General features: G+C 45.6%; 1 protein-coding gene across 1 annotated transcript; it reads left to right on the top strand.

Annotated features, from left to right (window-relative positions):
• On the top strand, positions 1 to 14,133 carry LOC115580625 (phosphorylase kinase, alpha 2 (liver)). Its single transcript, XM_030415167.1, has 33 exons — positions 1 to 322; positions 433 to 522; positions 1,398 to 1,556; positions 2,100 to 2,147; positions 2,418 to 2,586; positions 2,846 to 2,928; positions 3,244 to 3,324; positions 3,459 to 3,557; positions 3,646 to 3,792; positions 3,879 to 3,932; positions 4,181 to 4,303; positions 4,395 to 4,490; positions 5,524 to 5,631; positions 5,750 to 5,828; positions 6,054 to 6,188; positions 6,392 to 6,501; positions 6,598 to 6,742; positions 7,527 to 7,605; positions 7,693 to 7,847; positions 7,932 to 8,102; positions 8,266 to 8,381; positions 8,738 to 8,895; positions 8,999 to 9,161; positions 9,390 to 9,469; positions 9,646 to 9,724; positions 9,801 to 9,930; positions 10,024 to 10,125; positions 10,280 to 10,398; positions 10,499 to 10,522; positions 11,451 to 11,504; positions 13,038 to 13,271; positions 13,375 to 13,575; positions 13,960 to 14,133. Exons 2-33 carry the CDS (start codon positions 445 to 447, stop codon positions 14,131 to 14,133), a joined length of 3,753 nt encoding a protein of 1,250 aa, XP_030271027.1. The 5' UTR covers positions 1 to 322; positions 433 to 444.
• The last annotated feature ends 239 nt before the right edge of the window (positions 14,134 to 14,372 follow it).

The following is a 14,372-nucleotide window of genomic DNA, read 5'->3' as shown; positions in this document are numbered from 1 at the left end:
AGTCTTGCTGCTCTGTCGCCCCCTGCCGGCTGAACACCTGAACAGCAGGAACATCCTGTGTTGTTTTTCTCCCTCAGGATGGATGTGAACGTCCTCTGATCCTCTCTGTGAAACTGTGTTGTCACCTGTGAATCCTGGACTGCACGTCACACACACTTTGACAACAGCTGTGTGTGTGTGTGTGTGTATGGTGTGTGTGTGTGTGCGGATACAGGCTGCGACTTCAACGTTGAATGTCGTCACCAACAGCTGGATGCTACTCGGCTAGCAGGCTGTAGCAGAGCTGCCTCTCTGCAGGACTGCACGGATGTGTCAGTGCATGGTGAGTTCACGACATGTAGGTTTAATGTTGTGTTTGATTTGTATAACCAAGCTTCAAGTGTGTTGTGTGTGTGTGTGTGTGTGTGTGTGTGTGTGTGTGTTGTGTTGCAGTGATCAGTGAGGATGAGGAGCCGCAGTAACTCAGGTGTGAGGCTGGATGGATATGCCCGGCTGGTCCAAGAGACGATCCTGCGTCACCAGGTGAGTCCAGAACCACACACACACACACACACACACACACACACACACACACACACACACAGCTACATACTACAAGTGGTGCATTCATTAAAATATGCAGCATGGTGTGCTTAAAGGCAGAGCTGGAGACTGAGGAGAAAGATAAAGATATTACTGTTTAAAGGTGTAAAATTCAAATTCACACTCCAAACAAACAGGGGGCAGCATGTCACTGGTGTAACCGCTAACTGCTGCTAGCTGTAGCTACCATTAGCTTGTTTAAAGGTGCATTCTGTAGTTCTGGGAAAGAAATTGTATTAAGAGAATACGTTTTTATTCTTTCTGTGTTTGCATGCGCTGGATATTTGTGATTTCTTTGTGAGTTTTGAGTCTTTGTGATCAATCGATTATCCTCCACGTTCCCGTGCAGATAATGTGTCGGACATGCAGATGCTGTGTGTCCTGATTCGATTCAGGTTCAACCGGATTGAGCTGCATGGAAATAAACAAGGCAAAGTTCAGCGGCTGCGAATAGACCGGCGGAAACTATGCACCTTTATCTCTCCGCACTCGAGTTCACGCTGAGGCTCGTTCAGCAGCTGTCTACGTTTAAAACTGTGACCCAACCACAGGGTCAGCTCTCTGTACAAAGCATGTGATTGGCTGTTGCACCAGCCCGTGTTTTTAAATCAACACAGTCCTTAGATTTTGCAGATGAATCAGTAATTAAACTGTTATTCTCTGCAGCTCTAAACGAACCTGATAAAGTTAGGAAAGCACACTTGGAGGCAAATCCACATCCAGGACACAACTCAGATAATTTCTAAATATTTGTATTTATTGTCTGACCATCTCAGGCAGCTGGTTAATAAACAGAGTCTATGTGTGTGTTCCAGAACCCGGTGACCGGACTCCTGCCGGCCAGCACCCAGAAGAAGGATGCCTGGGTGAGGGATAACGTGTACAGCGTCCTGGCTGTGTGGGCGCTCGGCATGGCCTACCGCAAGAACGCAGACCGCGACGAAGACAAGGCCAAGGCCTACGAGCTGGAGCAGGTGTGTGTGTGTGTGTGTGTGTGTGTGTGTGTGTGTGTGACAGAGGGTTAATGTGTACAGCAGAGACTGTTTGTTCATCCTGCTGGGTTAAATATTTAGAGAGGTCCTGCATCACACTGACCAGTTCATGCAAATGTAGGCAAATAACCTTCACATGAGAGACGCTGGAATCGGAGAGCTTTGACTTCTTTTTATAGAAATGAAACCAATCGATTAATTCAGTAGTTTACAGCTGAACCATTATTCGCTGCAGCTCGAGCTAAAACGAGCGCATTAATCAGCTGATTGATGAATAAACTGATAGTTGTGTAAGATATTAAAGTCAGTGTCAAAATGAAAACCTTTTGAAAAGCAAACATCATTCTTAGATCTTTAAGTCTTTATTCTTGAAAAGGGATGTAAAGATATAAACATGATCAAATACGGCTTTTCTGTGATTTGTGATTTCCGCCTCTCGTAATAAAGATAATGATCTGGATTAAAATGACGTTCTGTGGTTGTTTTTTGTGATCGACTGACGGCGCTCTTGTTGTCTGTTGGCAGAGTGTGGTGAAGCTGATGCAGGGACTGCTGCAGTGCATGATGAGACAGGTAAGACACACCTGTGTGCTCACAGAGAGTCTCACTGCATCTAATTAAAACATTGTATCCTGGTCGGGGATGCAGCGATTACAGACTCCGATGGTGCGATTGTAGCTTGAGGAAAGTTCCTGGTTCTTGGTTCTCCGTGTCACTGTCATCCTTTCATTGCATCTCGTCTTTCTCTTCTTATTTGCTTAAAAAAAGAGTTCACAAAAAAGGAAATCTTCAACCATTCAGATGTTTTCATGCTAATCCTGCCTTCCATCTTTGTGTCTCCAGGTGGCGAAGGTGGAGAAGTTCAAATACACCCAGAGTACGCAGGACTGTCTGCATGCCAAATACGATACTCCCACCTGTGCCACGGTTGTCGGGGACGACCAGTGGGGTCATCTGCAGGTGGACGCCACCTCGATCTACCTGCTGATGCTGGCACAGATGACCGCCTCAGGTACGGCAGTGATGCGGAGAGGTGTCGAGAGGATGTTCGGTTTAAAGACGCCAACAACTTTCTGACTTAATAATTTGGTATTTCTGGAAAACTTAATTAACAGAGAAGACAAAAATAAAGTACAGACACCTGAAACATCTACTTAAGTACAGAAACAAAGTATTTGTACTTAGTTACTTCCTTCTCCTGTCAAGTAAGCAGCCAGTTAATGGTGACAAACAAATGAGTCGGTCGCTGAGTGTGTCACGTTGTCGCGCAGGTCTTCGGATCATCTCGAACCTGGACGAGGTCGCCTTCATCCAGAACCTGGTCTTCTACATAGAGGCGGCCTACAAAGTGGCGGTGAGTAACATCGTCTGAAGGTTTGGGAGGGTTGTGTACAGAAACAGGAACACACAGGAGAGTAAAAACTAAAGAGGAACTCACACGTTAAAGTCTGTTTACAGAAGGTCGGCAGTGCTGCTGTAAATGAAAGACAACCGTTGTATAAATCGTTTTTATGGCTGATACGATTTAGATGTTTTGGCCTCATTCTTGAAGTCGATGGTTCTAAAGATGCTGAATGAGTGGAGAGCTATTTTGATTGTCGGTGATCAGATATTCTAGAGACGGGAGGCTCTGCTGATGAATAATGTCATGACCTCTTTCCTCCTGAAGGATTATGGGATGTGGGAGCGAGGTGACAAGACCAACCAGGGCATCCCCGAGCTCAATGGCAGCTCTGTCGGAATCGCTAAGGTACAGATTTCACTTATTAATGTCAGTATTTAAGCTAACCTGGACATTAAAGAGAAGAAAAGAAGTTGTTGTATTCGACATGTTCTGGTTCATGGACGTGTGTGTTGATCTGTGTGTGTCGGGCCGGTTCACAGGCGGCTCTGGAGGCCATAGACGAGCTGGATCTCTTCGGTGCTCACGGAGGGCCGAAGTCAGTCATCCACGTTTTGCCCGATGAGGTGGAGCATTGTCAGGTATCGTCAGCTTCACCTTCAGCCACCTCTGCACCGCCCTCCGCTTCCTTGTCCTCCTGCTCAGCATGTCCGTGTGTTTCCCCCTCAGTCCATCCTGTGCTCCATGCTGCCACGTGCTTCGACCTCGAAGGAGATAGACGCCGGCCTCCTGTCGGTCATTTCCTTCCCGGCTTTCGCCGTCGAGGACGGAGACCTGGTGGCCATCACCAAGTCGGAAATCATAAGCAAGCTGCAGGTACGATCTGACAGCAGGACAAACACAGATCACATGTGACCGACATATCAGCACATTCAAATTTCCACTATTCTGTGTATTCTCAGGGTCGCTATGGCTGCTGCCGCTTCATCAGGGACGGATATAAATGTCCTAAAGAGGTAAGACGGTCTGCTTATTGAAAAATCTAACATCCTGATCTGTGTTAAAGGAGCTCTGTGGAACAATTTGCAGCATTTTTCAGTCAAATAAAAGCTGACGTTGTTTACGTGATCCTGTTTAAATCAGCTAAGACTTTAGTCATCATATGACTGATCGATTAATCGACAAAACATTTCAGCTCTGGTTGAAGACGGCTGTGTTTTGTATAATTGGACCTGGACGGTTCACCTCTGTGTTTCCTCACCAGGATCCGTCCCGGCTGCACTACGATCCTGCAGAGCTCAAACTGTTTGAGAACATCGAATGCGAGTGGCCCGTCTTCTGGACTTATCTCATCCTGGACGGTATCTTTGCTGGAGATCAGGTGCAGGTAACAGACCCAGACTCGCTGCTCTGCGTGCTGTTTCTTCTTCTCACTTCTCACTCTGACGTGACGTTGATCAAATTGTTGCTCGTCTCAGGTGCAGGAGTACCGCGAGGCACTGGAGGGGATTTTGATCCGAGGGAAGAACGGCATCAAACTGTTGCCTGAACTTTATGCCGTGCCACATGACAAGGTATAAATGTAGCAGATGTTCCGTTCACATTCTCTGCGCTGGTTCTGATAAAACCTACAAACCAGTCTGACGTGTTTCACGGCGCTGACAGGACTCGACCTTATCTCTCCAAATGTTTGTTTGTTCTGATTTAAGGTCGCACGTTTTCTTCTTGTTCAGGGGCAGCTTCATGTTTTACAGTTAGTGTTATATAATTTGTTTTAGTTGCAGTTTAGTTAAGATTAGTTTTAATTTAGTTTAGTTTAAGTTTAGTTTAGTTTGAGTTTAAGTGTAGTTTAGTTAAGATGAATTTTAACTTGGTTTAGTTTAGTTTGTTTGGTTTTAGTTTATTTAAGCTGAGTTTAAACTTGGTTTACTTCAGTTTTAGTTTAATTTGTGTAGTTTATTTTAGTTTTGTTTAAGTCTGGTTTTGGTTTAATTAGTTTAAGTTTAGTTTGTGTACTTTAGTTTAAGTTTAGTTTAGTTAAGATGAGTTTTAACTTGGTTTTGTTTAGTTTGTTTGGTTTTAGTTTATTTTAGTTTTGTTTTAGTCTAGTTTTGGTTTAATTAGTTTAAGTTGAGTTTGTGTACTTTAGTTTAAGTTAAGTTCTAGTTTAGTTTAGTTAAGTTACGTTAGGTTAAGTTAATATTCATATTAGTTAGTTTGTGTAGTTTATTTTTCGTTTTGTTTTAGTCTAGTTTTGGTTTAATTAGTTTAAGTTCAGTTTAGGTTATGTTAAGTCACGCTAAGTCAAGTTTAATTTCAGTTTAGTTTAATCTGAGTTTTGGTTTAATTAAGTTAAGTTTAGTTATGACGGAACAGTGCATATTAATAAAACACGTGGTAATACGACAATACGACGTAACAAACGAGAAAAAAAGAACAAAAAAAGGTGAATAAGAAACGTTCAAAGAACATAAAAACCAGAAGTGAAATATGTAGTGTATTTATCATCCACTTCTCTAATTAGTTACAGATCTGTACATGTTGAGTTCCCTCCTATGATTCAGGATTGTAATCCACATATGAACCAGGTGTGTCTGCCCCCTACAGGTGGAGGAGGAGTACAGCAGCCCTCACACAGTGGACAGGGTGGCCATGGGGCAGCTGCCTCACATGTGGGGACAGTCGCTCTACATCCTGAGCTGTCTTCTGGCCGAGGTAGTCACAAGGTCTATCTGCTCCACCTCTAATGTCAGCTCACCTCTGCCATCGTCTCCCTCTGCAGTAACTCACCTCCTCTGTCTCCGTCTCTCTCTCTCTTTGTTTGTGTTTGAAGGGTTTCTTAGCTCCGGGAGAGATCGATCCTCTCAACAGGAGATTCTCTACACACTTCAAGCCGGATGTTGTGGTGCAAGGTCGGTGATCGATCCTGAGATTAGAGGGAAATGTCAGATTTTTTGTTGGATTAAAAAACGGGTTCAGTCCCAGAAATTAGTTACCTCTCTGTTTTCAGAACCTTTTGCTTGTGTTATCTCCAATATCGTGGAAATACATGAGGTCCACTGACATATTAGAATTGTTTTATACACAGATTTTCTTAAAGAAAACAGGACCTAATGTATGTCTCTTGTGTGTGTCAGTTTGCGTTCTTGCAGAGTCGGAGGAGATCCAGGAGTTGTTAAGCGATCACGGGATCTCGGTCCAGACGATGTCGGAGGTTCTGCCCATCAGAGTGATGCCCGCTCGCATCCTGAGCCACGTCTATGTCAGACTGGGTAAACAAGCTCGCTTTTCATCAGTGTACAGGTGTGTGTGTGTGTTTTAGTCAAGACACCACTTAAACCCAGACCAACCAAGACTGGAGTGAATCCCAGACAAGACCGAGGAAAACTGCCAATGAGTCCTAGACTATCTCAAGCACTACAACACTCGGCTGTTTGTGTCATATTAAGAGAAACATCTTGTTTCATGTCTGCAGGAAACTGCAAGAAGCTGAATCTGAGCGGGCGGCCCTACAGACACATCGGTGTTCTGGGAACGTCCAAATTCTACGAGATCAGAAATCGCTCTTATATCTTCACCCCGCAGGTAAAACTGGCCGAGATGTCGACGAAGGTAGCAACGATTCCACTGATTAATACTTTGGTTTATCACTTTTTCTTCTTCTCTGTCTTTACTGAACAGTTTCTGGATCAGCACCACTTCTACCTGGCACTGGACAACCAGATGATCGTGGAGATGTTACGGACAGAGCTGGCGTATCTCTCCTCCTGCTGGAGGATGACAGGACGGCCCACGCTCACTTTCCCCATCACCCACAGCATGCTGGGTAATAAGGCTCTTTACCTCTTTAACATGTCTACAGGGAAAAATATGTTTTCCTCAGCAATACCACAGATGATCAGTCCAGCTCACTTTCTTTCTTTCAACTTTCTTTTTTTTTTTTTCAGTCCAGCAGCTTACAGAAAACTGATCCAAACTACGATCTAGGGATAATTTAGACATGATAAAGATGCAACTTTAATTAATCGGATGAAAAAGTGGCCCGAAAATGAAGTTACATCACTGCACGTGTAAACCCGCTAATACCTGGCAATCAACTCCGTTCACATGACCAGTTTGACTTTCAGTTTTTATTTCCTTGTGTGTCCTGGAACAAACAGGAAACAGTAGAAAGCAGCAGATCGTATAACTCACCCGACGACATCCAGACGACATAAAACGTGTTTGATAAAATAACATTATCTCTGATAATCCGTATTTGACACGCAGCTTTTTCCGGAGCTGGTAACAGAAGTTGTTCAGGAGTGAGACATCTTGCTGATGAGCTGCACGGCTCAGACCACAAGGACGCCATGAACAACTTTTATAATATCTGTAACTTCAGTCTCTCTTTGAAACTCAGCGGTGACTGAACGATGTTCAAGCAGCCTGACAGAGACGGATGGAGAGATATTAACAAGCTTCGACACGCTTCACAGCATCGCGCCTGAGAAGGAGAATAAAGTTAGCTGTTTTCGTTCTCGTGTCCCTCACCTGAAGTGATGTTCAATTTATGTTTTGCCCTGTTTTGTCACTGCACTTCACATACTTTATTCTCTTCTTGTATCCAGTTGAAGATGGAGATGCGGTCGACTCGTGTATCCTGGCAACCCTGAGGAAACTGCAGGATGGCTATTTTGCTGGAGCGAGGTGACCGAGAACATCGTAGTGTTACAGTGAATAAAACTGGAGTGTGTCTGTAACGTAACTTTATATCTCACTGTCTCGTTCCTGCAGGGTTCAGATGTCGGACCTCTCCGGTGTCCAGACCACATCGTTCCACACTCGCCTCAGCTTCCTGGATGAAAAGAACGACGACGACGTGCTGGAGGACGATGACGATGACGACAATGACGAATATGGAGAGGAATATAACAAGTGTATGCCCTCAGGTAGGTAGTGACGAACAAAGCGTGTGTGTTCTTCTCAGTCAGAATTGATTTGAACTGTAAATAACGGAGTGTGTTTAATTCCAGAGGGCTCCAAAGACGTGTTTGACCAGTACCTCACCCAGCTCCTCCACAGCACCACCACCAAGTGCCATCTTCCTCCCATCCAGAGCGGGCAGCACCACGTCTTCAGTGCTGAACACACCACCAGAGACATCCTGTCGTTCATGGCCCAGGTCCAGGGCCTGAACATGCCCAGTGAGTCTAACAGCGGACACATCCCCGAGCCACGGTTTTATGTTTTCATGCCTCCACACTGGTGACATCAAACTTCTGAAATAGAAAATCTGTCGCAACCCTGAAACCAAACGAACCTTTTTACCTGAAAACTGTTTTGCTTTGTAATTTGTGTCTGTTTCAGAGTCTTCAATGTATCTACCTGTGACTCCTGTTAAGAGCAAACACCGCAGGTCCCTCAACCTCCTCGACGTTCCTCACCCTCACCCTCAGCACAGCCCACAGGTGAAGCAGCAGAAGGTAGGCGCAACACGGACGCTTTGAACTCGACACTCCAAACTAAGATCCTATGAGGGAAACCGGAAGGGACAGTCTGCATAGATCCTGATGTGTCACATATGCCGAATGTACAAGAGGGTCATAATAATCAAGAATTTGTCACTCGCAAAATTTCCTGAAGTTTATTAGTTTCTCAGAATTCAACAACTCACAAAATTGTGCGATTTTATAATCAAGTTTGGGTTTTTTCCCTCCCGTTTCGCCTCCTTGCTGTGGCTGCTTCGACCTTTTTAATATGTTGGTGTTCAAGTTTGACATCTCAAATCTCAATTTGTTGTTAATAATGATTACACATACTGTTCAAACTTAATACACAGATCCCTGATATCCCTGTGAAGCCCCACAGCGCCGCTGATCTGCACCTTCCTCGGGACTCTCAGGGCAACACCGACTTTGCAGCGTTGGTGAGGCAGCTGAGAGAGTGTCCGACGCTGCAGGACCAGGCCGACATCCTCTACATCCTCTACGTAATGAAGTACGCACACGCAGAGCTTATCGTCAGCACGCTTATAAGTCAGCTGTGATACTCTTTGTGACTTTCATACCTGGCTGAACCCATGTTTTCTTCCGATGACCAGAGGAGCTGATTGGCCCGTGGAGTTGTCCGGTCCCGGGCAGGGCGGGGTCAGTGTGCGCTGCCTGCTGGAGGAGCTGTATGTACAAGCGGGAGCCTGCAAAGAGTGGGGACTCATCAGATACATCTCTGGAATACTTCGCAAGAGAGTGGAGGTCCTCGCTGAGGTCAGTGTGAAGTCACAGCAGACGTCAGGGAGGCTCGGCGGCTGGTTAGAGACCGTTTTTAAACTCGCAAGTTCATTTGCAGCATCAGAAAATCCTGGAAAACCTGCCTTGCTTGATGCTCCACTAATTAACGTGCACGCTGAATTCAATACTCAGTAATGCTCTGATCAGCCTGTGAATCAGATTCAGTGAGTTATTAGATCATCTCTGTATTTGTCTTTCCTTCAGGCCTGCACGGATCTGATTTCGCATCACAAGCAGCTGACTGTCGGCCTCCCTCCTGAACCCAGGGAAAGAGTCATCACAGTGTAAGACGTCGTTATTGTCCAGAGCTGCAACGATTAATCAATTAGTCATCAGCTGTTCACGGCTAACTGAGTTAACCTGCTGATGGCAGCTACAGTTAGCGGTCACTCTGGTGATATGCTTTCTGTTTGGAGTCCACAGAATAAACCAACTCTTCCTCCTCACTGTTTCCTCTCAGTCCTCTTCCTCCTGAGGAGCTGAACACTCTCATCTATGAAGCCAGCGGTCAGGACATCAGCATCGCTGTGCTCACTCAGGTAAACCTCTCACCTTTGGGACTTCCGACAGGACTTTGTCACACGCTTTTCTCACGGCTGTGTGTTTGTCATGTAGGAAATAATGGTCTATCTAGCCATGTACGTGCGCTCCCAGCCGGCTCTGTTCGGGGACATGCTCCGGCTCAGGATCGGACTCATCATGCAGGTGATGGCCACCGAGCTGGCTCGCAGCCTCCACTGCTCCGGTAGGAACACAGATCGCGCTAACACACAGCTGTGAACAAGCACGCACACTGACATGCACAGTACGAATGACAAATACTGTAACGTGTCTGTAGGAGAGGAGGCGTCTGAGAGTTTGATGAGCCTGAGTCCGTTCGGCATGAAGAGCCTGCTGCATCACATCCTCAGCGGCAAAGAGTTTGGCGTGGAGAGGAGCAGTGAGTTTTCTTCTTCTCTCTGGCACTTCTTGTCTTTACATAGTCGCTAGCGTTGTTGTCGACTCGCCGATTACAGAACCGCGTCTTCTCTAATTTACAACAACCTGTTCAGCTTCGTCGATCACGTCCAAGTTGTGATTTCTCTGTTTCTCAGTGCGCCCAATCCAGTCGACAGCCACTAGTCCCGCCATCTCCATCCATGAAATAGGCCACACGGGAGCCACCAAGACCGAACGCACAGGAATACACAAGCTGAAGAGTGAGATCAAGCAGGTGGGAGGCGCAGTGACATAAACTGGATGATGATCTTTGTGTTTATGTTTATTCAGTTGATCTGAGGACAGAATAACAGTGTTCTTGCTTTTGGTTGCAGCTGGATGACTCTCGGCCTCTCAGCGTACGTTTGGTTTGATGATATCTAGCATGCGACTGTTTCTAACGTCGGTCTGAGCGACCGAACCGCCGGCTGAATCCAGGGACCTCATTACAGAAACTTCCTAAAGTCTGAAATCATATCTTAATTATGTTAGGATGACATTTAGAACTGCATTTAGTAAAATTACTGTTACAGAAGTGTCTTAAATTCAAAGTATCTGTCAAAATGTTCTCAGTGTTTGGTCTGTACGACAGTGAAGATGAGGAACAACATGAACATGCTGGAGAAACATCAGTGTTAGCACAGATGTTAGCCTGTTAGCTTGAAATTTTGCGGACAATTTCTTTCACGACAACATGATCAATGACTCGTTGAAGCTAAAATTTTCTAAAATAAAGCACCTGCCTTTATTTGCTAGCTAGCCAATGACACATCAAGTTGGACAGCTGTCGTCATGGATACAGGCAGATGCAGGCATGACAAGTGGAATTAAAGAATCAACTCAGTTACAGGCAGGATTTCTGTAATAGGAATCATGTTTCTGTAACGAGCTCCCTGCTCATGAACCAACCGCTGGCTCTCACCGTTTCCTGAGCCACGGCGCCTTCCATAGCTGGAGCGACTGTCACTTCATTACATTATCAGCAGGCGAGCATGCTTTGCTACTCTTCCATCCAGGTATCATGTAGTAACTGTAGAAGAAAGTAACACTAGTGTAACTTTCCTTCAAATTCACGAGTGTTTGAACCAAACCAGGTCCTGACGAAGCTGCTTGTAGGTAAACAAACCTCGTCGCTCATGTCGGCGTCGTCTGTCTGGTCGTTCTTCCAACGATCTTTTTATGTAGTGTGAACTCCACTCTTCACTTTCCTGCAGCGTCATCGCGGCTGTACTCTGAAGAACCATCTCAAACTGTTCTCTGTCATCTGTCATCCATATCCATGTGTAGATCTTCAGCGGCGGTCTGTCCCTGAGTAGCAATGTCACCTCTCCTCGCTCCACGGTAAACCATTTCACCTCATCTGCTTCACAATGACTTGGTTTGTCCTCCTCAGGGTTGCCGTAGCTAGAATTTACATATAAATTGAGCAAACTCATCCTAAAAGCGTTTTTCATATTTTCTGGAGAGTCTAGAATAATCCATGCGTCTTGATGCATTTAAGGATAAGGCTGCCGTTACTTTGTCTTTTCATTACTGACAACAAATCTCTTAAACCGATTAATAAATGTGTCCTGCTAACAAGTTTTAGCACAGAGATAACTACAGACGCTGGAAGCAGATGTACGTCATGCTACGCTGTGCAAGTGGAGAGTAATTCATGGAGGAATAACATCAAGCTGTGGCTATAAACCCAATTTATATATTATTTTGTCTATTCAGAATTAAAAGACATAAAATAACACCAGCCTTATCCTTTAATACGTCTGCTGAAACATCTTTTGGTAACAAATATGATTAAGCATGAGCATGATATCAGTGTGCATGAATAAATGTATTAGAAGTGTTTGTGTGTTTGTACAGTCAATATTTCAACCTTATTAAAGGAGAACTTCGGTCGATTTAAACATGCAGCTTCATTGCTCAAGCTACCCTTGACTTGCCAGCACCGAAGACGCGAACACATTTGGTCCAGCCATCACAGAGCTCCGTGAACGGAGACTTAGCATTGAACGCTAACAGCATGGGGTCAGAACTTTGCACTGTGTTTTAAGCGTCTTAACATGCTCCACATCTCACACCAAAAGTTATGCAACATCAGCAGACACCTTAGCACACAGCACTGTAGCGTGTATGACTCAAAATGAATAAAAAAGTAGTTAAAACAGTGTGTTTGTGCAAGGAGCTACTTACCTGTTTGTTGACATCCGCGTCTTCCGGTAGCTAGACCAAACTAGTCAATCCGTCGAGCGTGCGCTTACTCCCTCACTGGCGGAGACGGAAACGTATTCCAGCATTTTCGTGTTTCTGTTCATAATGTACATGTCCATGTTACAGCCTGTCATGAGCCATGAGCCTTACAATAGCCTGTTAAGCCTGTTAAGTGCACACTCGATGGATATGCTAGTTTGGTCTAGCTACTGGAAGACGCGGATGTCAACAAACAGGTAAGTAGCTCCTTGCACAAACACACTGTTTTAACTACTTTTTAATTCATTTTGAGTCATACACGCTACAGTGCTGCGTTGTAAGGTGTCTGCTGATGTTGCATAACTTTTGGTGTGAGATGTAGAGCATGTTAAGACGCTTAAAACACAATGCAAAGTTCTGACCCCATGCTGTTAGCGTTCAATGCTAAGTCTCCGTTCACGGAGCTCTGTAATGGCTGGACCAAATGTTTTTGCGTCTTCGGTACTGGCAAGTCAAGGGTAGCTTGAGCAATGAAGCTGCATGTTTAAATCGACCGAAGTTCTCCTTTAATATGTATTTGCTATATATCTTCTTGATACTCTAGTGTGCTACAGACATTACTGACACACTGACTGATATATTGAAAGTGCTCCACCTCATTTGCTTCTCCCTGATCTCCCACCACAGCGTTGCAGCAGCCCCTCCACCCCCAGTGGCATGCTGTCCCCTCTGGGCTCCGGTCTGGGAGATGGACAGCTGCACTGGGAGGAGAGGCAGGGCCAGTGGCTGAGGAGACGCAGGCTGGACGGAGCCATCAACAGAGTACCAATGGGCTTCTACCAGAAGGTGTGGAAGATCCTGCAGAAGTGCCACGGCCTCTCCATCGACGGATACGTGTTGCCGTCTTCTACCACGAGAGAGGTAGCGTCTCGCTGACTCCCTGCGTGTGTGTGTGTGTGTGTGTGTGTGTGTGTGGATTCACAGGAGATGTGTGTGTAATTGTGTTTGTTTTTGTTGTGTGTAGATGACAGCAAGAGAGATCAAGTTTGCGGTGCAGGTGGAGTCCGTCCTGAACCACGTCCCTCAGCCAGAGTACCGGCAGCTGCTCGTGGAGACCATGATGGTTCTGGGTCTGGTAGCTGACGTGGACGTGGACAGCATCGGCGGCATCATCCACGTGGACCGCATCCTGCATCTGGCCAACGACCTCTTCCTCAGTGACCAGGTACTGCTAGCAGCGTGAGGTACCATCTTACTCGTCAGGGGCGTCTTGAGTTCAGATCTAAAAGGAAAATTGAGTGAAGTGAGCTTTTCAGTTTTAATATTTTTTCGGTTTCGACATTTTTTTCAAATCTAATCGTGACCTTAAAATATGAAGTCAAATCAAGTCATGTATCTGGAAAACCGCGACACCCAGATTCCCGTCTCCGGTGCGATAAGGTCATAAAGCTTTTAGGCGGTGCAGAAAGAGTATGTTTGGGACAGAAGCGGGCCGCAGCCGGGTCGAGCTGAACAGAGCAGGTCGAGTCAGACAGCGGTACGGCGTTGTGCATCCTGATATTCATGTAATTTCTCTGACGTTTACTCTGTTGTACTTCTTCATCCCCAGAAATCCCTCAGTGCCAGTGATTATTTCCTCGAGAAGGACCCGGCGACCGGAATCTGCAACTTTTTCTACGACAGCGCCCCCAGTGGCAGCTATGGCACCATGACCTACCTGTCCAAGGCGGCGGTCACTTACGTCCAGGACTTCCTGCCAAGTTCCAGCTGCATGATGCAGTGAAGAAAGCGGGCCGATGAGTCCCGACAGAAACACGTTTTTTATAAGTGAAGGCGACGGCGGCCGCGCTTCTCCTCGTCAGCTCATACAGTTCATGTGGTGCTCGTAAGTATTTACTCTCCGATAAGCTCTCATACACTGATGTAACATCACAGCCTCGGCAGCTCGTTGCAAACCGCTACATAAGAATTTATTTTTTCATGAGTCTGGACTGTGAACTTATTTATTCAACATGCTGAAAT

This window comes from Sparus aurata, chromosome 4, assembly GCF_900880675.1.
Source record: "Sparus aurata chromosome 4, fSpaAur1.1, whole genome shotgun sequence".
Taxonomy (NCBI): domain Eukaryota; kingdom Metazoa; phylum Chordata; class Actinopteri; order Spariformes; family Sparidae; genus Sparus; species Sparus aurata.
This window is presented reverse-complemented; position numbering and strand designations above follow the sequence as displayed.